Source organism: Anopheles ziemanni, chromosome 2 (assembly GCF_943734765.1).
Source record: "Anopheles ziemanni chromosome 2, idAnoZiCoDA_A2_x.2, whole genome shotgun sequence".
In the NCBI taxonomy this organism is placed as follows: domain Eukaryota; kingdom Metazoa; phylum Arthropoda; class Insecta; order Diptera; family Culicidae; genus Anopheles; species Anopheles ziemanni.
In genome coordinates this window covers 84,644,176-84,668,014 of record NC_080705.1, presented here as the reverse complement: position 1 = coordinate 84,668,014, position 23,839 = coordinate 84,644,176, and the positions used below count along the sequence as shown (strand labels likewise).

The 23,839-nt window shown below is 45.9% G+C and overlaps 1 protein-coding gene across 1 annotated transcript in view; it reads right to left on the bottom strand.

Annotated features, from left to right (window-relative positions):
• LOC131294576 (methylcytosine dioxygenase TET) overlaps positions 1 to 17,658 on the bottom strand; it is a 159,569-nt gene extending 141,911 nt beyond the window's left edge. The window contains exons 1-2 of the mRNA XM_058322621.1: positions 16,303 to 17,658; positions 16,037 to 16,177 (exon numbers count right to left, since the gene is read on the bottom strand). Coding sequence (XP_058178604.1) covers positions 16,037 to 16,177; positions 16,303 to 17,658 — 1,497 coding nt within the window. The remainder of the gene's footprint in view (positions 1 to 16,036; positions 16,178 to 16,302) is intronic.
• Positions 17,659 to 23,839: the final 6,181 nt, after the last annotated feature.

Genomic DNA, 23,839 nt, shown 5'->3' with positions numbered 1-23,839 from the left:
TTGTAGGCTACGACGGATAAAAAGGCAAAAAAGGCTATATCCTGACCCCACCCGGTAAGCCACACGTTGGGGTAGGTCGTTGGCAGATCCTTTTATTTCTTTTTTTCCTCTCCCACTCCCTTTCTCTCTCCCTCTCCCTCCCTGTGTTGCCCCTTGCACTAGCTCCCTTCGTTGGTATACCACCGGAGGAGCCTTTCTCAGCTTTCGTGCTTTGCTTCGGGCTCGACGGGGATGGATCGTCCTTGGCGACCGACGCTTTCTCGTCCTCGACATCGTTCCATCATCGTCGACAAATGTGTATGTGTGCGTACGTGTGTGTGATTCAATAGATGCGATGCGATAGGGAGCGAAAAGTTGCGTACAATGCGATTACCTTCCGCTTGGTTAAGCGTGTCTCATTAGCGTGCGAGCCGGTTACACACAGGAGAAATGTGATTCAAAGGAGCAGTGCGTGCGTATTGGAGAAGAAGACGAAGGAAAAATATATGCAATACCACTTGGCGAACGACCTCGCTTGCTTGTTTTTTTTTGTGTTATTTTCTTACGCACATTTTCTTTCGCAAACGATTTCTCCCTACGCACCCGTCAACTATGCGTCTATGCCCCCCTGTCGGTCAACTATTGCATTGCATTTAGGGGTGGAGCCTTTTTCACCAAGCACACACACACTTACACACACATCGGGTGCATTGCTCTTCTCCCGGTGTGTGACATTATTCTTATGCCCAACGAGCGTGCAAGTGCACACGGAAGGAAACCGTTCTACAGGACGCGCCCGCATCGGGGTCATTTCGGTCGCTAGCAACCCCTAGGAGATTTTCCACCCCGCAAGGATTTGCAGGAAAAGTGGGAGGTTCCTCGATCGGGCCTCGGAGCTAGGGGCGGGCTCGGGCACGTGCGCTTGCTGGATGCTGGAAAAACGATGAAAAGGACCGATAGCGTCAAGTGAAAACCGGCACGAAGCTGCACTTCGAAAGACATCAACGGGCTTCAAGATACTAAGCGGGATGATATCGGATTGTATCGGAGAATATAATCGTTGCATGTTAGCTGTTTTTCCTGTGGTATAATCGCATTGGCTTTACGCAAACCGATAAGATAGATTATTGGGTGATTTATGATAATTTTCTATTTATTTTTAAGAGTGACCAGGCGCCTCCATCCTGTTTGGGTTAATGTTTTTCAAACCTTGCGAAAAATGGTGAGGTCGTTAAGATAGTTATTAACAATAAGAGAAACTATAATACAAGTAAAAATAACCACAAATGCACCATTTATAAAGTTCTCGAAAGTGAACAGAAATAAAATCGTCAACAAAACAGTCCAACGACCGCTTTCCATCGATTCCGCTCCAGAGAAAGTGAAAGCATCCAAAAACCACCACCACCGACCAACTACTGGAACTTCTATCGTGCTTTTCCTTTGGCAAGGAAAACGTAGAGCATCCAAACCACCACTGCCACCGTTGGCGCGTGGAAAATCCTCGACCAAACCAGAAGGGGTGAAAGCAAGTTTTTAGGGCACGCGATTAAAATTTAAAGCAACACAACACTGTACTCGACGTGGAGGCGTTCGGCACGAGAGCCGAAAATTAGGCCAACGGCAATGGTAAGCCAACCGGTTGGTTTTGTTTGTGCTCGAGACACCCTTCGTGTTTCATGTTGTCGATGGTTAGTTATGTTGTGCGGAGGGAAGTGTCTTTATGAAGGCGAAGAATTGACACTTGTTTTGCCGAATCGATGCCGGTTAGAGAAGGAATTTTGAAATGTGGTTTTAAATTGCAAGAAAGAATTAAAAAAAAATAAAAATATTTCATTCATAACATGTAACTTTTGTATACGATATGAATGTAAATGCTTGAATATAAAATGCGAAAGAAAGCGTAAGTATAATCTTTAGTTTTCTTCCAAATATTTTATTTCCTTTGCTTCTCTACCAACCGGATGCCCTACAGTTGACATTCAAACTTTTTTTGTTATCCCTGCCTACCCGAACCGGAAGTCCCGGAGACAAAGGACTTAAAATCTTCTGCTCAAAAACGGTGAGCGTACGAGCTCCGGATGGTGGGAACGCGGAACGAATGGTGCCCAAAGTCAAACGTCATAAATTCGACTGGCTTAGAAAAGTTTTTTCCGCTACCGAGAGGTGAAAAGAACAGAAAATTTCTGGAACGGGACTTTTTTTTTGACTACCTCCTTCCTCAAACTTTCCATTTCTAACCATGAGAGACAGCCGTCGTTGTTTTGTATTTGTACTTTTTTTGTTATTTTAGCGGTACGAAGCATCCCAAAAACCTGGCGAAGCTGAAACTGAGAGGAACACAGGAAAAAGCCAAATAAAATTGGTAAAAAATCAAAAGAGTCTTTATGGCAATTCAGCACGACGTAAAGTTACCGAAACTCCGGGCTTTTTTCCTTTACTCTACGCCGTGGCTTTCCCTCGGAAGTCAGAAGGGGAAACGGGGTTACAAAAGGGAAGAAGAATGCACGGGCCAGTTTATCTGTTTCGTAAGGACACCCGAAAGGTGCGACAGCCCGTAGGCACTATGGAATCCGGGCGCGTCGGGAAAAAGTTTGCAAAGAATAGCTCACGCATGCAAGAAAAACAAACCCGAAATCCAGCATCTTTACTGTAAAGAATGTCCCCGTGTTCGTGCGCGTTGAAAAGTTAGTCGCAAGAGTCAAGGAAACTCCTTACAGTATTTCAGCGAGACATACACACATACACCAAAGGTGGCAGAAGAGAAAAGAAAACCTAGAAAAGAGTGATCGCAATGGAGGAAAAACAAAAAGAAAGGATCCGGATACCGGTTTACCACCGAAAGAAAAATGAATCATCAGCAAAAAAGTAAAACTGTCATCTTGAATGAATTGTCGGCCAAAAGCTCTACTATTTTCCAAGATGATGGCAATAAAACCAAGAATAGTCCCAAAAACCAACGACGGAAACACTTTGCAAAGAAATTAAAGAAAAGTCGCTCCCCAAAAACGGGACAACATAAGACACGTTGCAATATGGGCAGATGCGTTTCATTCGATTGCATATTTTATGGAACCACGCTGGAAAATTTCCATTTTCCACTTAAAATGTGTTACAATCATCCAAATGCTTCCGCTTTTCGCACGGTCTCTATGTCTGTTTTTCCCAATTTTGTAAAGAAAGAGAAAGAGAGAAGTGGAAAAAAAAGATCGCCAGCCATAGGTGACTGGAAGAAATCTAATTATAAAACTGCGAATAAATTCGTAATTAAATATTCTAAAGGTTAGATTAAATTACAGTCGGTCTCGATCGTAATTTTGTACCCCAACCCTCCGCCTATTCTACGCCCATTCCTTCTGCGAAAGCACCCGCACGCACACGCACGTTATTGGGTTTTGGAACCTTTTTTATTCTTTCAATTTATATTTTTTACTCTCCACCCCGATGTTTTCCACTTCCACAAAAAGAAACAGATCCTTCCGGGTGCTTGTTTTTTTCATTTTCAACATTTTTTTTATTATTATTTAGACCACCGGATTCAATTCACGCCGTGCGAGCGCCGTTTCCGGGAGGTATTGCATTAGTTAGATTTTTTCACGACTTCTTCTAGTGTACTTTAGCGTTTTGTGTATATATTTTTTTCCACTGTCTTTTGCATCTTGTTTGTGTGAGGGGTCTCTCGGCCAGGGTCTGCCAAGGTATTATTGGCCAGGATTTGGTGGCACGCGGACCACAACGCCGCCTTACCCGTACGCAGCTGAGACAACCTGTTCCGTTTTGGTTTTCCTTCGATCGACGCGCGCGCGCTATCCTAGCGAGACAGAGGCACGCTGCTGCACCTCCCGTGGAAAGCGGCGGGAAAGCGAAAGGTGTCATAAATTTCGACCCCCGTAATGACTTTGCTCACGTGAGCGTGAAACGAGAAAAGTTGCTTCTCATTTGTTGTGGCGCTGGGGCTTCCCTCGTAGAAGACGACACACACCCACACGCGCGCGGGGCGGCGTGGTAGATAAACCGGCGAAAAATATGACACAATCGGTGGTACCGGTCGGTGCGTTGGGCGTCGCACAACAAGACGGTGTGTGTGTGGGATTGTTTATTTCGCGTGCGAAATTGGAAATGCTTTTGCTTGCTAAAGTTTTAAGGGATAAGAAACAAAGACAACGGGCCGCCTAGCAGGAGTAGGATGACGACAAATCAAAAAGCATCATACGTCGTTGGCTAAAAATATATCGAAGTATTCAATACACCAGCAGTTTGGGACAGAAATATTCGATAGAAAAAACAATCTTTTTCGCAGAATTGCATTCGCGATTGCAATTCATCATCGCCAGCTATAAATTGGTAGCATCTGTTGAATTAATCCCTGCTGAAATCTTACATTACGGTCGATCTTAAATCTCTGATGATTAACGATCAAATACTGCTCATATTACCAACCAAACTCCATTATTTGGAACTCTAATCCTCGACCCGTCGATTTCTCGATGCGATGCACTTTCCCTCCCCTTCTATGTCCGCGGCAGGCTCTATCAAACTTGATAGATGGAAAAATACTTTCCAAATGAGCATCGGATAATGCCATCAATAAACTATCGGAGCGAAATTCATCCGATTCGGTGCGTTTGTTTTACGAATTCGTGCGTTAACAGAAATAGTAAATAACCTTCCATCTGTTGGGACACAAACGAACATGAGTTGAATTTCCAAACCCCCCAAGAAAATTATGCTGAAAATGCAATTAGGAACATACCACATGTGTTTATGTTCCCATCGATATCGTAATCGAATCGTGGTTGAGCCCTATTCCCTGCGTAAGCGACAAGGAAATAAATATTGTTTGCTTCAAAAGGTTTGTGTAAAAGATTCTTCAGTGGGGCATATTTATCTCAAACAAATGACAATATTCCATCGAAGATAAAGTACGGCAAATGCTCTATCTAGGTTGCGATACTCATCGGTAGTTGGATAAATTCGTTTCCCGGCGGCCGTGATAGAATAAAAGATAACAATTTGCTCTATACTCAACCCAAGCTTAAGAATGTTCCGAAAGAAAGGAGCAATATTTTCTACCTCGTATGTTTCAGTTTCCCCTCGGTTCAAAAGGAAAAACCCGTTCCGAACACGAATCCGTAGCAAGTGCGTACGACGCAACGAGAAGGTGGACAAATATTTGCTTACGGATGCACCGATAAGATGGCATTTTCCAGTGCCACACAAACACACTTACCCGGACCAACTACCCCAGTTTTTCTTATGCACCTTCTTTTCAGGAAACCTTTTCAGTTCTACACACGATAAAATAGTGCCGCGTTGCATCCTGCACCATGGATGAGGCAAGAAAAGCGTCCTTTTCGCCCGAAGAATCAGCCCCGCAGATAAATTAAAAGCGATACGCCGTTTTAATATCCCTCACGTAAGGGAGTCCTGCTTGCCGTGGAAAAATCTTTCCCTGCCAATTAGCAAACGTAAGATTTCCCCGGTGCACACAAAAAGCAAACGTCGTCCCCTTTTCGGCAGTGGTTGGTTTTTTTTCTCAGAACATTCTAACGTGCATCAAACATTTCCCGAATGGAGGGAAGATCGGTTTGGCCCGCGCGGTGGTTGACCTAAATTTGAATTCTTCAAGGATTCGTGCACAGGTTGTTGAAGGCTTTCTCGTCCGTCCGGCGCATCATGAACGTGGAGGGGAATGTTTTCCAATTGTTTGTAACGTAATGCAAAGGGGCTGGTTTTGTGTATTATTTCCCCCGCAATTTTAGGGTGCACTGAACGACGAACGAAAACAATATTTTCCAACCCCTAAAAAATACCTGCACCAAGAATAAATATGATGGCATTCAAATGCATTGGAGAGGAATCCAAAATTACGTAAAGCTTTGTGCTTTCCTGAATTTCAAGTCATTTGAGAGAATACCATCCAGAATACAGCAAAAACATGCTTCTGAAGCTTTACTATGTTGAATGACAGTTTATAAAAAAAATCCCAAATTTCAGAGTAACAAACATTTCAACGAACAACACTTCAACACATTTGGTGTTCGAAAAACTCGTGCTGAAAATAACACACATTTCCCAGCTCGCACAGAACGAAAGGTCTACACTAGGCAAATAATTAAATCCGCTTTCAGCCGACCGTCGCCATCGATTCAGTTGTGTGTGCAACGTGGCATTCAGAATTTCCCAATATTTTCCAATTGCATTTCTACGCTATTTCTCTCACCCAAAAAGAAACAACACTTCAAAAACGGATGTTAAAAAACAAAGCACCAACGATACATTCATGTCGGCGAAAAATGGTCAATTCCAGCTTGTTCGCCATCTTTTTTATATCTTTTTTATATTTGCACAAAGTTTTCGAGTAACCTTTTTGGTTAAACAAACAAAACCCGCGATGAAATATGGGAGGAAAACTGTTCCACGGGGCAGCAGAGGGAGCGCGAATGAGGAAACCTGAACCATCGGAAAATGCGTGCGCGTTCCTATGTGGGCGTAGCGAAAACAAACGGCGGCTTCGTTCCGGAAAACTTGTATTTTATTATGAAATAATGAAACTCGATAGAATTAAATGTTTCACCGCACCATCGACGCGTGTGCGTTTCCCACCGAACGGCTTTCACGTGCCGATGGCTGGCGCAGAACGGAATAATCGAGGCACGAGGCAGAGGGTGGATGCAGAGATGCGACGGAAATGAATGCAGAATTTTGCGGCGCATCGGGAAATAAATGGTAGCAGAGAAAAAAAAAACCCCGACCCAAACTCGATTCCCGAAATCCAGGTGCATCATCCGCCGCGCCGGGGTACGAGTGAACTGCCCAAACCAGTCAAGAAGGGGCGGTAGAAACGGGTGAAAAGCGGAAAATCCGGGCCGAGGATTTTCGAGTGCCCACCGGAAAATGATTTCGCGATCATCAAACATCGGCTGCATCGGGTGACGGGTCGTTGCACACACAACTGCAGCATCCTCACCCTCCACCTCCAAACACGAGGAAAACTCCGAACGCACCCGTTGATGCGCGATTATGCACATGGAGCGCATCGAACCGGAAAACCCGGGAAAACGCAAATCGCGAGGAAGGATACAGAACTCGACGCAACTCGCGGCTCGAGGTCTCTGTGACCAAATTTATCGATTCATTTTCCTCCCACACATACACGCACACACGCCCTCATTCTCCTTTGTCTCACCACCGCATGGTCATCACAATTAATGCAAACTACTTGCCACCGGTTTCCGCTCGATTTCCACTCGTTGAATGCATTTACGCGTGCATCAAATAAAAACCCCCAATACGCCCGAATTTCCACCGGCGCCTCACTCCCCAAAGGCCACCCCTTTTGGCGTGCGCAAACCAACAGCAACCTCATCGGCGTCCTCATCACCATCATCATCGGGCGATGCAGCATTCGAAATGGGTAATTATATGAACACGGTTCGCTAATGCTTTTCGCGGCATCGCATTTTCACCTCCCTCCCCGATCGAAACCGGGAGGCAAAACATTAAAACACACATCATACCCAACGCCTACACGATGTCCGTCCCCGTCTCCCCACCCCTCCTCGCAACGAATAGAAAATGTGCATAAATTTATTAATGGAAGCAAATTTGCCATTTTCAACGATTAGCGCAAACTCTGACGGCAAAATGGAAGACCGATTTTTACCGCACCCCCGTGGCCGTTATTTATGTTTATCCACGGGGTGGGGTTGGCAAAGGGTACGGGGAGGTATACCCGCAGTGAACAGGACACGGAATCCCGGTAAAACCCGGGATGACAGAATAATTCGATACCGATATCAAATTCTAAGCTCCGTCGCATCCGGAAACGCTTCGAAACGTTCCCATTTTTCCATCGGAAATGCAAGCGAGAAAAATAACGCTAATTAGGATTGCATACACGATATGAATTTCCTATCTCTACAACCATTTTTTCTCATATGCTCATAGGACGCAATAAGATGTTTTCTTACTTATAATATGGCTCACTTTCGTCATTCCTTTTGCTTCACAGAATACACTGCAAACACGCACACGCGAGCGTTAGTCTGTTAATTGAGTTAATACAGTTAATCACACATTAGTTTCGTGAGTTAGATGTGGTCAGTAGTTTTGCCAGTAGGGTTAATGTTTGCTTCCCTTAACAGCTATGGTTTAGTGGTTCCGGGTTTAGTTTGCAAGTTAGTTTCCGATTAGTTGTTAACGTATTAGTTGCACACTGTTTTTTAGTAGCTGGTAGTCGTGGTTTAGTGTTGCGGTAGGTTAGTGTTCACACACGTTCGTTGCCTTACGTATCTAGTGTTAGTTTGCCGTTTCACTTGCTTATTTTAATATTTTCTTTTTCGTTTTCACTTTGTTGCACTTCACTTGCACGATCAGCGCACATGCTTTGGAGCGGTTTCATCTACACTTTTCCATTGGATTTCATTTTCTTCCCTGTTTTTTTTATCTATCTCTAAACGATCATACACGCATCCTAGAAACATCCGGTACATCTTATGCGTCCCATGTGTAAAAATTTAAACCGAAAATCTGGAGAAAAAAATATCGACACGAAAGTGCGTTGAAGCTGGCGATGGAGGATGTGAAACCTTCCCATTTGAAATGTTTACTTTCCCATGCCATTGAACAGCCGGTGTCATTAAACTCCTCACACGTCATCCTCGTAGGATCTTCGATAGTGCATAAAAAAAAGGAAAACACAACCAATCCAACGGAACCAGAAGATAACTGTCGGTTCATATTGGTTCAAAGCGAATGAAGCTGTACATCCTAAAACCAGCCGACGGAAATTTAAACAAACGGTTCAAGAAGTTTTTTTTATTTGTTAAATACATGCGTCCACTTCGTTTTAGATTTTTTTGGGTCATTGATGGACGTAAAATGTGACGTTAAATCAAGAGTGCATTGTACTGCAAGCAGAATGCATTTGCATTGCGATGCTTTGTCGTACCAAGACGAAAAAAGGGATGCATGGATCAGGATACGATGAACTAACAGAAGATTTTAATTGAACATGCATACATCCATAAGAAAATACGTCAGCTTTCGCCATGGAGAAGCGAAACCATCATACACAACACATCAACAGAACCTCTAACTGCAACACCATGTGGTGCAAATGGGATAAGCAACCAACGAAAGGAAGAGAAAGAGCGAAAAGCAAGCGAGAATAATGTGTGGAAATAATGGAAATTGTAATAAAAATAATAGCAGCAGGAAGTGAACGGCCGTGCGATAAAGGATACGCCGCATCGGAGCGATTGAAGGACGGTAAAAAGAAGAAGCGAGATGACTGTTCCCTGCCAGTACGGGCAAGGATAACGGCAAGAAGGACCAACACAACAACATGGCCTCGAGCACATGGCTGCACGGTGGGCTAGAGAAGAATGAAGCGGAGGAAGGGAAATGAAAACCCATGAAATGCTGTGCGCGCGGGCAACGGACGAATCACTCGACCCGATCCGATCCGATCCGGGTTTCCAAAACCGACAGATGTGCAACGAAAACTAACAACCACGGGAGAACCGGGAGGAAGGTTGGTGGAAACCCGGTGGAGAAGAAAAGGGAAGCGAAGAAAACGTAAAACGTCGACGGGAAAAGGACGCACGCAAACATAAAAGGGAAACTGAACTGCACCACACCCGGGGGGTGAAGAGTGAGAGAGGAAATTGGTTGGGACCGATCAACAGGGGGAAGGAATGGAGGAATGAGCTGAAAAAAAAAAGCAGGGAAAACTGAAACGAAACAGGGTTCGGACGAAGAAGAAAACCAACACGAAACTCAATATTTGCCAGGTAACGCCCGGGAAGGGCAAGCCGGGGAAGTCGGAAGTGCGACGTCGGAACGAGAGTTTCGTCCTGCGACAATATAAATTGAACACAATTCAAGCCAACCATCAAACGGATGGGGGGGACGTAGCGAGGAAGGAAGGAAAGCGCCGGTGGAAAAGCGATGCAAAAGGAACGGAAAACGAGAGAATTCGAACGATGCGTCGATCAGATTGTGTGGCAGATTGGAGATTGTGAGCTGGTGTGTGTATGTGTGTGTGTGTGTATGGGTTTGGAAAATAAAGCCCAATGTAACGATCTTTCATTTCCTGGCGAATAAAGGATGGCTAAGGTCGGACGGAAGCATCGTCGTGTACTGTTATTGTCATTCGCCAATTCATTGCAGTGGAAAGCAATGCATTTGATTCATTGCTGTGAGAAAATCCTTCTTTTTCAATGGGTTTCCCTCGGATTCCATGATAAAATTAATCTTTGAAAAACGAAATGTCTACAAATTGATGAAGCAATTGTGAATAAGGATCAGGAATTTTTCAGGTCCAAAGATGTCTAATAAATAACATCGTATATTTTCCACTGAAAAACGTGAATTAAAACCGAAAAGAGAAGAGGTTTTCCAAACATCTTTCTACTTTTATATGATCGACTCAAAAATATTGTAACTAAATGAACGAAAAAAGGAATGAAGAAGGTAAAATAAAACATATGTAACCGTCAAAACATATTAACATCCAGTGAAATGCATTCATGCCTTTCGCTGTTCTCTCTTTACAGAATGCATTTTTTAATATGTCGGTTTGAGTTCAATTCCAGATGCAAATTTCCCATTTTATTGGCCCTCCGCCATTCGGGCATATGCTCGATACCACACCACATGGTTGCGTTTTGGCAATAAAAATACAATTATTGTGATGATCGCGCGATCGCTTCACGATCTAACATTGCTGCCGCCATTATTTCTTGCTTTGCGGCGACAGATGGCGAATTGCCAGTTGCAAAACCAAATTGCAATCCTTCGCAAGGAATTGTTCTTAATGCTCATTACTTGAAGAGTGTGTAAAAATTAAGAACATTAGAAGAAAAAACCGAAACCGATTTGTTATTAGTTACAATACAAAACAAAGTTAAAAGATTTGCCGTGGTCTTCGCTTGAGATTCTGTAAAATTATCTCCTGTACATAAATGCGAGCAGAAACGTCTTCTGTTCATTTGAAAAAGAATTTTCTTCGACAAGTCATAATGTTGCATGTTGTGTTACATGCACAAGAACAAACCTGATCTAATAGTCTACAGATCCAACGCGACAACACAGCCAGCACAACAAATGCATTCGGAACCAAACGCCAAGCTGACCGACCGCCGGTGCAGCAATTGGATTTAAAACGAAACACGACACAACACTTTAATCAGGCTAGATTTGTAAATTGCGCTCGTTTGGCATAAGTGCAACCTACGAGTAGCAAGGAGAGATAGCGCTGCAGAGGACGATCCCCAGAACGAGCGAGGGGGAGTAGCCTACATTGGCGGGGGGCGAGAGATGGAGACAACAAAAAAAGGCACGTACAAACTAACGTAGGCCCGGGAGGAGGGGAGGCGTACAGTCGCCGGGTACAATTGTCTTTTATTTATAACCTCCAACATGTAATCATTGCCAATCACCATCATTTCCAGATCGTCAGCGGGGCAGCCGACGGCAGCAGCCGACAGACGACATGACAGTTATGCTCAATTTCTCTGCGCTTCCTCAAAACACGTGGAAGAGGAAAAAAAGTAAAAAGTAAAACAATTTTCATCCGTACCGGCCTAGTGCAGTTAACAAACGTGCATTAAAGTATGAAATCCAAAAAGATATCACACTTTTGCCTACCAGGCGCAACATAAACCGAGCCGGACACGTTGGTTAGTATGCGTTGGACCGATCCTGGACGACAGACCCGTGTGACATATGGTCGGCCCTGGATGTTATGTGGTGCGGTAGCGAGCATAATTCGAGTTTAAAGGCGGCGGGCCCAAGGAAGAGAAAAAACCCGTTGGGACTTGCTTTGCTGCACGAACGAAGCGTGTAAGCCATGCTGCAGCACCGTGTATAGATGCTTTCCCACCGCGTGTGCGTTCGGAAAACGTAACGCCATATCGTTCCCGTACCCGAGAAGGAATGAAGGAAACCCCACCCGAGCGGACGCACCACCACGAAGGAAAAAGGAAGGAACAGTTATTATGTTAATTTATGATCCAATTCCTTCCCTTCCACATCGCTCGCTGTTGTGTGCGTGTGTGTGTGTGTGTGTGTGCCGAAGCCAGAGTTAGGAAACCACTTCCGAGTCCCTTGCGCCATCAAGCGGGCGCTGCTCATTGCCATTCGTCATGGTAAGCGCACGTTGGTTGGCAGAATCGACAAGCAAGAGGGAAGACAAAAAAATCCTCGCTCCTGAACTGGTTCCTCGAAATTAATTTGCATCATTTTTCGTTTCCTTGAGGTCCTTTTTTTTCCTCGACCCGACGACACGTCATCGTCGACGAGCCCCGGTTCGAGGCGCGGCAGGCGAAAAAAAAACCTGGCGGTTGGCCCCTTCCGTATTGCTATTATTGTTTCATTTAATCACTCTCCTTCCTCCAACGACGTTATCGGTTTCCACCGTCGGTAAATTAGCGAGCAAAGGTATAAAGCCGCACATGCTCCCGGTTTTCTTCGAGACGCTCACACGAAACAAGGAACCGCAATGCGCCGACAGAACAGAAGCCTGAACGAACTTCCCTCCCGCTGTGGGGTGTTCATGTGTTCGTGCGCTTATAATTTCCTCGATCGGTATCGGAGACGGCGACGAAACGCACGGAAAAGAAAGGATAAGATTTCAGAAACTAATTAACCGCGAACGATGAAAGTGGGGAGCGGGGTCCTGGACAGTTGAAGAATGACTCCAAACCAATGGCCCCCTCTGATGATAAAGCTGGGACCACACGTTGCCTCCGTGGGTTAATTTATCCTCCATCGAGAGTGCTTCTTCGCCTTCGAGTATCGTTATTAATTTCCAAACGTTAATGTTATGTATTAATGTATTTTTCAAACTTGACGAGGAATCGTCAACGTGTCCATCGGCTTCATGCCTCTTTCCTTGCTCATGGAATTACACAACCCACTGTGTCTCGATCACATCGCACGAACGAATCCACATCCTTTCCCGTCACTTGATACCGTTCGGAAGTGTTACTCAATATCCAGCAAACCTGAGGGGGCATCCTTTCCGTGTGCTAAAATTAAACCTTGCAAAGAACCGGACGGAGTTAAAAAGAAAAATCATCCAATCATACTCACAGGGAGGGAGAGAGAAAGAGAGTATTCGCTGCAGAAACCCGATCGCAATCGGCACAACATAAACAATGTTGAAGTTGTCGAGTATTTTCTTTTGCGCAATTAACTACTTGAAGGACTTCTTTACCTTCGCCGGGCGGAAGCAATGAAGCTGTCAAAACGCACAGCTGACAGGTTGACCCCAAAATGCCACATACACGCACACACACACAGACACACACCTGCGGCGGTGCCAGTTTTGCGCAATTGTGTGCAACGCTACCGAAAAAAGCGCCCGAGAGCAAGGTAGACAACTTTTTTTCCTTTGAGTTTAACTCCTTCCATCACCACCTTCATCAACATCAGATGATCTGTTTTGCTTCTTCCCGGCAGGACAGCTGGACACGGGACAGCAACGGGACACACACGCACGAGGCGTCGTGCTGGACGTACAGAGACAGAGAGCACGTGTTTATCTGATTCCAGCTGAATGGGTTAGCCGTGTTGGCCAGACGCCGGTTAACGAAGCATTTAAGATATGGGTCATCTTGCCAGCTGACACGATTGCCTGCGTTAACGTTAATATCGGCGCGTACATCCAGATCAGCTGGTGCATTGCTTCGCATCGGGAAAATTCAAAATGTATCACCCTAAAACATAAAACGAATGTTAGGTGAGCGTAAAGAATTACACTTTCTTCTTCTGAACGGCGAGGGTTTATCTTCTAAACAAACAACAACTCACGCACAGATGTTACTAATTGAGAAAATATTAAAGCAGCTCGAGCTGGAACGAATGATCCCACACGGTGCGGAACCAACATCGTAATGCATCGGGAGTTTAATTAGAAAACCAACCTTCAAAAAACCTACCAGAAGCAACAGACGGAGCCGTGAACGCGAGCGAGCGTTTTAGTTAAAATTGTTTCTGTTTCAAATAAGCGCCCATTCGAAGGACTCTCGCTGGGAAGCTGTTCATGGGAAACAAGACGGCATGAGAACGGAGCAACTCCGAGTGCCCAACCGACATCAAAGCGAGGCCAGCCGTTCGTCGTAATGGTTCGGGTTTATGACGCTGCTTCCGGAGAGCCGGCTGGGATGCGTTGTCGCCATCGTGCGCACTTTTCCTTCCTCGGCGTTTTATTGTCCTGCTTTTCGGGACTGATTTGAATGGGAAATTAAATCTGTTTCCCATTGCGGCGTTTGTGGCGGAAGGAATATTCTGCCATCTGCAATGCCAGCTTGTCGACGTTTCGAAGCGGGATTAAAAGCAAACTGACTATTGCAGCCCGTTTGAAATCATTCCCATGGACATGTTTGGGAGGTAAAAAATATCAACCGCCCCCGTAGGAATATTAAAAGTCAGTCCTTCAGTCAGTCAGCTGTCGTCACAGTACGCCGGCATGTGGCTCCAAACACGCCCGCGCAATGTATTGAGAGCAAACAAAGCGACCAGCAGCACATAGCCAAGCAAACGGAGGGGGGGGCAACCGATAAAACACACAGACACATACACCGCTATCGATCGTGAGCCGGAAAATCAATAAACGGTTATCACCGAACAACATCTGCAGGCACCTCTGATAGCGGCCCTGTTTGCTCATGGGACGCGCTTTCGCACCCGGTGTTTGTCTCGATCGGGATCCAACTGTGGAGTCCTGCGTTTGCATACATAGTACCCCCGTTCCGTTTACATCCATATGCCCCTCAACACCAAGGTGTCCTTGCTCGCCCCGTCTTTATGATTGCCAACGGTTTTATCGACCAAGCGGAGTCGTTAGGCGTACGTAAAACATATGCTGTATACGGAGTGAAAGATCGAATGGGGGGGGGAGGACTGCCACTGGCTACTTGATCAAAACACCTTTCGATCGTCTGCTTGGGGCTTTCTTATCTACGGCACAGAATGCGCCAACACCCGCAGCTTGTGAAAAAAGTTTCGCCGAGCAATCACCGACATGTGCAACTGGAAATGTCCATAATAACTTTGGTGGGGAATCGTGTAACGATTTTCTTGAATACTACACTGGGAATAAGTGTCGAAGGGTGTTTAATTCGAAGTCAATTCCGAAATGATCCGTTTGTACATACAGTTGCCTTTCCAACGATCAACGATATTACAATTTTACTAACTTCAGCACATTAAAAGGAATTCACGAAAATGTTTTCCATCGGGCGAAATAAGCTTCATCATGCTGATATTATCTGATATGCATGTGTCCCATCGTCATCATCATCATCATCATCATGTGACAAACGCTCGGGTACTCCACTGCACACAAAGTGCAATGACATCGACCCGTCGTCGACGTCAAGGGTCGTTATTCCCTTTTCTTGGGTCGTGCTGCCCATTGCCATTCGCGTTTTTGCCAGCTGGTTGGGATGGCGCGCACAACTGTGCTCGAATGGTGCGCGAAAAAGGAAACCACAAAACAAAGGCAACCAACCGCCACCACCACCGCAACGGACGACATCTTCATCTGGCGCGCTCATCGCCGCTGTTCGGAGGGGTTTTGCCAAAAAAAAATGCTCTGCCGGCAGATTTTATCGCTTCATTAAATGTGTTAATGTATGATTTACGATCGCCGCCCACAAGAACAGACGGGCAGGAAGGCAACGAAGGGGGGTGCGGGAAAAAAGCAGTCCGGCGTGTCCATCTGCCGGGGGAGCAACACCCCCGAAGGGCCGCCAGAAGGAAAAAGGGTTTTTAACCTTTTCCTTATTTGTGCCGAAAATATTGCGACCCGAGTTGGTTATGTTTGATTTTGGAATTGGATGTAACCATTTTCTGGAAGCAGTTTTGAAGCATTTGTACCAAGTCTTCTTCGAGCAGGACTAGTAAGGGGGTTGGGGGATTCCGCAAGCATTTTCATCACCAATAAAAACGCCTCATCTCATGCAACTAATTCCTCCGAAGAAAAAAAAAAAAGAAACCGTCACGTTTATCTGGTCCGACATTCGAGATAACTAACCAAGCTTACCTTCTTCTCGGTCAGCTTCTCGCAGCGTCTGGTTTTGCAGATCTGGTGGCTCTTGTCGTTGCGGCACGGCGCACAGTCACCGCAGTTATCCTTGCGCGAGCATCCGATGCACTCGCCGCAACGTTTGCGCTTCTTTTTGGTCTGAAAGTGAACGGAGGGGAAGGGCAAGAAAAAAAAAGCGGACCATGAGTCAACGATGCCGACACGGTGACGTTGTTGAGCAGTGACATCAACAACATGTGTTACGAGTGGTGGTGGTACGTTACCGATTTCTCCCCGACGATGCCACCGTCGTCCGTGTCCATGCTCATCGTGCTGTGCATCGGGCTCTTGAAGTTGGCGGTGCTGGAGATGGCCGCCACCTGGCCCGGATTGCCACTGTCGCCGATTTCCATTGCACTGCCCTCCGACTCGGCGCTGGACTCGAGCGAGGGCGCCCGCATTTTCCGGCGCTCCTTCTTCCGGTTGTCGATGCGCGTGATCTGGGCCGGCGTGCCCGGCTCGTGCGCGCCCCCACCGCCCAACGAAGAGCTCAGCTTGCCATTGTTGTTGTTGTTATTGTTGTTGTTGTTGTGGTGGTCGGAGGGTGTGATCAGGTTGTGCTGATGGTGGTGCAACTGTTGCTGGGGATGTGTTTGCTGCTGTTGCTGCTGCTGACCGCCGATCGGGGTCGAGATGGAGACGAGTGTTGTCGTTTGCTGCTGGACATGGTGCTGCTGCTGCTGTTGCTGCTGCTGCTGTTGTTGGGCCTGCTGCTGCAGATGGTGGTGGTGCTGCAGCTGGGCCTGCTGGTGCTGAATGTGATGCACCGTGCCGTTCTGGGCGGCAAACAGCCCGTTGTCTAGCAGCGGGTTCTGGAAGTTGGCGTGGTGCAGCGTCGCCCCGTTGTTGAGCGTCGGCATCTCGTAGTCGAGCTCCTTCTTGATGACGGTCAGCGTGGGCAGTGTCTGACCCTGGAAGGTCGTCATCGGCTGGTACAGCTGGATGTGCCGCTCGTCGATATACTGGTGCTGGTTGATGCCGGCAAGTTCGCGCACCGGGATCGCCCCGGGCACGATCGGGTACGGGCGACTGTTGACGGCCGACAGCGTGTGGAAGCCGCCCTGCAGCGGCGGCAGCGGGGTCGGTGTAAGCTGCGTGAGCTGCGTCAGCGAACCGCCGGTGCCGACCGGGGAAGCCGAACTTGGCGAAATGGGGACCGGCACGGCCGTCACCTGGGGCAGGCTCGGTTCGCCCGCCACCAGTGTCGTGTCGGTGAAGCTGTGAAACTGGCTCTGGAACGATGGCAGCTTCGGGTAGTGGTCCGGGTATGCGCCGGGCGTGGCCGGGACGGGCGGGCCCGGCGTTCCGGGCGGCCCGCTCGGGGGCGCCATCCGATTATCCTTGGTGTCCATCTCCCAAGGACGCGTGTAGCTGCCGTTTGCGGTTGGCTGCGGCGAATTTACATCGGTGATTGCGTGCGGCGCACTGCTCGAACGCTCCGTCGAAGAACGCTGCTGCTGCTGCTGCTGCTGCTCGTAGTAGTCCCACGAGGGCTCCAGCTCGGCGGAGAACGACGTGAACGAGGGTATACTCTGCTGGGTCGTGTCGTCCGCGGTGCTAGCGCTCATCATCGAGGTCATGCTCCGACTCGCAAACTGCGACCGCGTGGCAACATCGCTCCAGGGCTAGTGTTGTGCCACGAGAACAAAAAACCTGAACCACTCTGCAAGGTGTCCTTTTTCACCACAAAATCACCCACGCACACGCACAATCGTTGTCCGTAACGCAACCGGCGAACCGAAAGAACTCGCGACGCGCGACTAGAATAACCGAAACACTCGCGACGTAAAACGTAATCCGTCTTCCACACTTCCTTGTCCGTTTTCACGCAAACGCAATTCCTTTTCCCCTTTCCTCTCTCGAAATAAACTTCGCTTCTACTTCACCAGAGGTAGATGTTTTCCAGTTTCAATGTGCACTTTTGTCGAAACACTTTGGGGTGGTTTAAATTTTATCTCTGTTTGTTTTTTAACTATTTATACGGACCGTTTGTCTTTCTTTTTTTGCTTATTTTTGGTTTGGTAAAATGTGACTCTCGCTTACACGCTAGGAAAAAACCTCTTTGCACGTATCAAAAATACTTTTCTGTGTATGTTTCTCTGATTGCTTAAAAATGTATAGCCTTAACGCTTCAAACGGATAAAGATGCCTCCGGAAGTAGCACAGGTCACGAGGTTTTACGTTTTTGAGGAGAGAGTTTTGGTAAGAAAGAAAAATAACTAGTACGTCCACTCGCAAACACCGAACTTTTTCTCACTTTCACTCGACACGGACACACTTGTGTAGTTGATAGTAATAATTTAATGATTCGTTTGTTTTTCTTTCTCCCTCACGATTTTACTAGTTTTTTGTTTATATGTTTTTCGATCGCTTCTACTTGTTTGAACACCTTGATTTTTCAGTTGGTAATAATTGTTTACACCCTCTACTGATTGCTTTTGGTACTTGTGGTTTTGCGCGTTTTGGTTATTTTGTTTTAAAGTTGATATTAAATACTCTTTTGCTTATATGATTTCCTCTGTATTATGCTTTGTACTTTGATTTGTTTTGTGTTTTTTTTTTTGTGTTTTACGTTAGGTTAGATGAAGATGCTGCGGGACTGATTGTTTCTTCCTCTCCAATGGTGCCGCTGGCCGCTGGACTTGATGGACTTGATGTTTCCGGTGGCACGTTATTGTCGAATTTAGGTTTCCACGAGGATTGTTTTGCTTTTGTTGATTTTTCTTTGAATTAACACTTAACGCTGCTGGTCTGTTGGTTTAAGCTTTTTGGTTGACTTTTATAACACGCGTGCCGTTTCCGCGAGCACGCTTTTTACTCTTGTTTCGCTATTTTTTTTTTTATTTTTGTATTTTTTAAATTTGTACTGTCGCGTTTCCTTCCGGTGTAAAATACCGCCGCAAAACGATAGACGAACGAACGTTGTGGTGGCGCCTGGCTTTGCTGCTTCCACCCAAACGGAATAAGTTACTTAGCGAATGCGTGGTCCTCGGACCTGACTGGATTACGATGCTGAAGGATTTTCTTTTGTATACGTGCGTATTTTGTGGGCGGGGGGTGCTTTCCTTAGTGAAGATAACGCTAGCTTAGAACTTCTTTGATAGTTGACAGCAAACGAGTTGAATAATTTAAATAAATAAATAAGTTAGCGACGACGATGATAAATACATAAATAGCGAATTAAATTAGTTAGCAAAGCAAACACTTTTAAAAGTAGATTAGACTGAAGTGTCGAAACCGTTGCAGTTTCATTGAATAGACTTGTCAGCGCACTCGAGCGAGGGCCACCCTCGGCGCTTGGGTTTGTGTGTTGTTGAGCTTGGCTTTGGTTTCACGTTCCGAACTCGGAAGTTCTCTGCATCTGAAATGAAAATAGAAGCATGGAGGAAGAAAGGGACAAACGTTACTAAACGATCGTGTAAGGTGGCTTTTCGGTTTACTCCAACGATAAGCAATAACTATTCTCCAGCAACACTCTCTTGACATTTATTATGCACTTTGTTTAATTTATTTGCACAAAATATGGCCCAACATTTCACCGCACAGCGGAGGGAAAGCGGATTTTTCTCATTAGAACATTACTATCATTACTGCTCTGGATTGTCTTCTCACCGGGACACAAACTGCAACGTGGTGAAATCTTTTGAATATTTTAATTTTAATTCATAGATGAGTAACTGCGACGGGCGAACCCACACCCAACCCCCGGGTCCCGCCACCATGTAGTGTGTTATTGACACAGTGTGTAGGAACCCCGAACGAGCGCCCGGTCTTGAGGACGAAAATTTACGATACCTGCCGTACCCACACGCAGACACATCCCATTCGGCATCGTACCATACGAGAAGGTGGTTCGCCACCACCTCGCAAAGAAAATGCGTTGGATAATTTTATGCGAATTACTTTTGCGAATTATTATGCCCGGACTCCAATCCAGATTGCGCCAGCCCCGAACGGTCGCGTCCGGAAAACGAAATTTCCGCGACGTAAACGTGCCAAAAAATGCTCGGGCGGGAAAGGCAGGAGATTGAGAGTTTCCTTCGAACGCACTACTGGCGAGGGTTGGTTCGATTGAAATTCGGGATATACAACTAGGGCGAGAGCCTGATTAGTTTTCTCCGACGAAATTTTTGAAAAACAACAAAACAATCGGGTGTGTTCTATCGCTGCAGGTTTGCACAATCCAACGAATGATGTGTACGGAACATTATTTTAATTAAAATACCACTGCAATAAACTTTTCCCCACAAGCTTTGCTATTTTATTGTACAAAACTAAACAAAGGCAGGGAGAAATGCGCACAAAAATTGCTTACATGGCAAATGTGAATTAGCTACACGCCGTTTGGATATCACTTTCGCCAGGGGTTTTTCCCGCTGTCGGACATTACATATTCATCAGTGCAAACATTTGGTCCCTTCTAAGCCAGGGGTGTGCATGATTTATTCCCCAAGCGTCTCTGTTTTAGTTCACATTAATTGATTAGTTTTCCTCCAGCAATGTTCCCCAACTAAACAGTTTCACATTGTGTTTAAACACGCGCGGATTTGAGCTCGGATTTAAATAGTTTCCACATAACGGACTACAGTGAAATCTAAATTACTCACGCATATCTAAAAGCAAGGCGCTGACGGGGGAAAAGCATCTTCCCCGGAGAGATGTCCTACCGGAAACCGTACCGATGATTGACCTTTTCCTCCAAATCAGATTGATGAAGAGATGCGCGACAAAGCGACAAAAAACGAGCTCTCTCAAACAACCCGAAACACTGCACGCTTTGCAGGGGGAGAAAAAAATTGAATTTCAAAAATAATATTTCGCATGAGTAACATTTTCAATTTACAATTTATTTTCCCATTCCTCCTGGCTGGTCTCTGCATACCCATTACTCATCTTCGTCACGTTTGGCCTTGGAAGAAGGTCTCCGTTTTCTCCGAGCACTCTCGCGTCTCGTCTTCGTCGTTCGATGATGGTTGTCTAGTCATCGTACGATTCCGTGCTTTGCCTCTCGGGAGTGAAGTCTTTGCCGCGAGTCAATCTTTCTTGAGACGGATGGAATGATTTTGTTTTTTTATATCGTCTGCGTTAAATTGTCCCAGTGCGGAACGTAAAATAGTGTTGGTATGGGTTAGTAAAGTGTTCCATTTTTAAACACAAATCCAAAAAAAACTTGTGGATACATTAACAAAATGTGATGAAAATGTTTCTTTTAAACATTAAACAATCCGCCAGAGTTAGAATTCATGTGAGTACATACAAAACTGTCCGACATAGCGAAAAGAAATAGATGAATGTGCGCCGCACGGAGGAAGAATAAATAAAACCACTTCTCACCGGTGGAACACCGGGCAAATTTAGAATTCCACTCAACCTCAGACCGGGGTCCGGGCCGCGTTCGACGTTTTGCAATTTAAGGTGACACTGTCATTTCTTTCCTTCGGTGAAAACAAACAGCCCCCCTTTTTGCCACTGCGGGGAAAAGGGGGCAGAGGAAAAACTGGGCGCGCTGTTTGCTCTGTGGCCACCAACGTCGTCCCGATTTTGATAATCCTAGTCATGGAACGCAAATATTGCGCCTGCCGACCAAGGAAGGAATCCAAGAATCCAACCTAGACGGTGGCGGTACACACCACCGTCCTTCCTACCAACTCCAATTTGCTTGCCTACCCACCGTTCGGAGGGGGCACTAGTGTTTGATTTGGTTTTCCACCTTGCACAGATGAACTTTCCCGCCGAACGGGGGCATCCCGTGTGGAAAGTGGGCGAAAAAAAACATACAGCTTCGCGCGTCCAATTTCTTCGCACATCCAAAGCCGCCGCTTCAATACATCATCAAATTCAGGTGAATTCAGCCATGAATATTAAAAAAATCCATCCCAGAAGGAAGGGCAGATTTGGAAAAAGACGGACGGTAAGAGTCTATTTCGGAAGAAATGGGGGAAAAAATACAGGAAAAGGAAAAGAAACAAGAACACACACACACACCCACATACATCTTCCTGCAACGCAACGAGATGACAGGCGAAAATGAAAATGTGCCGAAAATGGTTCCCGCGGATCCTGACCTCGGAAAATCGGGCTCCCGGCGGGGCGAGTTTTGCAGTCAAACCACGTAGCGAGAGACGTGGCGAAGGCATCGAGTGATATAGGAGCGGCTTTCCAACATTCGAGCAGCATCCTTCTTCCCGGGGAACAGTGTGGAGCAGTGTGGGCTCGCCGTGTGTGCACAATCATCATCAGTTTACAACCTCTGCTGCCGTTTGCCCGGTGATGGATATAAAACGTTCACGGCACTAGCGTTCTAGGGGCGCCACCAGACCACGGGAGGACCCCTGTGAGAGGACACTCTGCCAAAAGTGATAAGATGAAAATCGCTTTTCCACGGGTACCGCCATCCCCCCTACCTTTGCCAGAGGACGGATCTCAAAATCGACACACTCGTGTGAAATCAAAATAACCTCCACGACGGAAGGCGTTGCGATGTGTCTCCGGGAATCTGAATTCGGGATACTTTTCCCTTTTTCCGGGCTTCGTGGTTATTTTGCGGTTGCCTTTACCGACGCTAGAGGATGATGGTTTTTTTTATATACTTTTACACTCGGAAGAAAAAAAATGCAAACGGTTGCGAAAATCAGAATTTTCTTCCATCCTTCAGCGGTGGGGAGGAGAAGACTGGTTTTATGCGTAGACGATGGGGGTGACACGAAGCGGTGAATGTAAATTTTCAATACATTCTACTTTTATTATCACTCAGTCAACCTACGGGTCTTGAGGAAGTTGTTCCGGGCTACTATTGCCGCAGACAGGATTCTTTTCGATAACGTATTAGAAAGCGGATTCTCGAACGTTGTTTCCAACGACCGAAACAGCCTCAAGTATTTTACTGCTTCAAAGCATCACTCAGTTTTTGTTCTAAAGTGTTGTTACATTGTTAAAAACTAAAGCTAGTCAACGGGATGTCATTCTGAGCGAAATTACAGACGAAAACCGAGGTAAAAGTAGAGCACAACAGAAAACTGTTTTCAATACTTTACTTGACTTTTACTTTACTTTACTTGAACATGCGACTAGATCCTTTTTTCCCAAAAAAAAGAAACACTTGCCCGTTTGGGGGGAACGGCACTGACGGGAAAACACACCCGCCGCGGGAAAAGAACTAAGCAGAAAGCGAAAAGTCAAAACAAAAAGTCCCGCAACACAAAAGCAAACCGTTGCGAAATAAAAAGCTCGTGCAAAGTTTTGAAATAAATTATAAAACTTTTCGCTCTTCACTTCTCGCCGCGGCCAGGAGGGCGCTTGCCGGGAAAGCCGAAGGATTTTCCACCGGGAAAGCAGAACTAGCGCTACTATAGCTGAATAATTTTTGTCCGAATCGCGTTTCCGATGAGGCAATGAGAAAAAAAATACATCGTGCCTTTTACGGGCTGTGCTATTTTATTTGCAAAGCATTGCTTCATGTGTTTTATTTTTCCATTGTTTCGTAACAGTTTGCACCGTTTTCCTTCCATCTTTGAGTTTCGTTTCTCTGGAGTACCGTATGTTGCATAATTCAACGTTTTTTCTATTGTCCTTAACTTTTTGCTTCCTTAGACCCATCATTTGTATTATTTTAACAAGCCTTCGACTGGGACTAGGAACAAAGAATCTTCATTTACCTACATTTGTTGTGCCATCATTATTTTACATCATGTCTCTTATCTTATTTCTGACCATTTCTAGGATGTAAAAATAAGCATGTAGCCACCAGTAAACTATTTATAT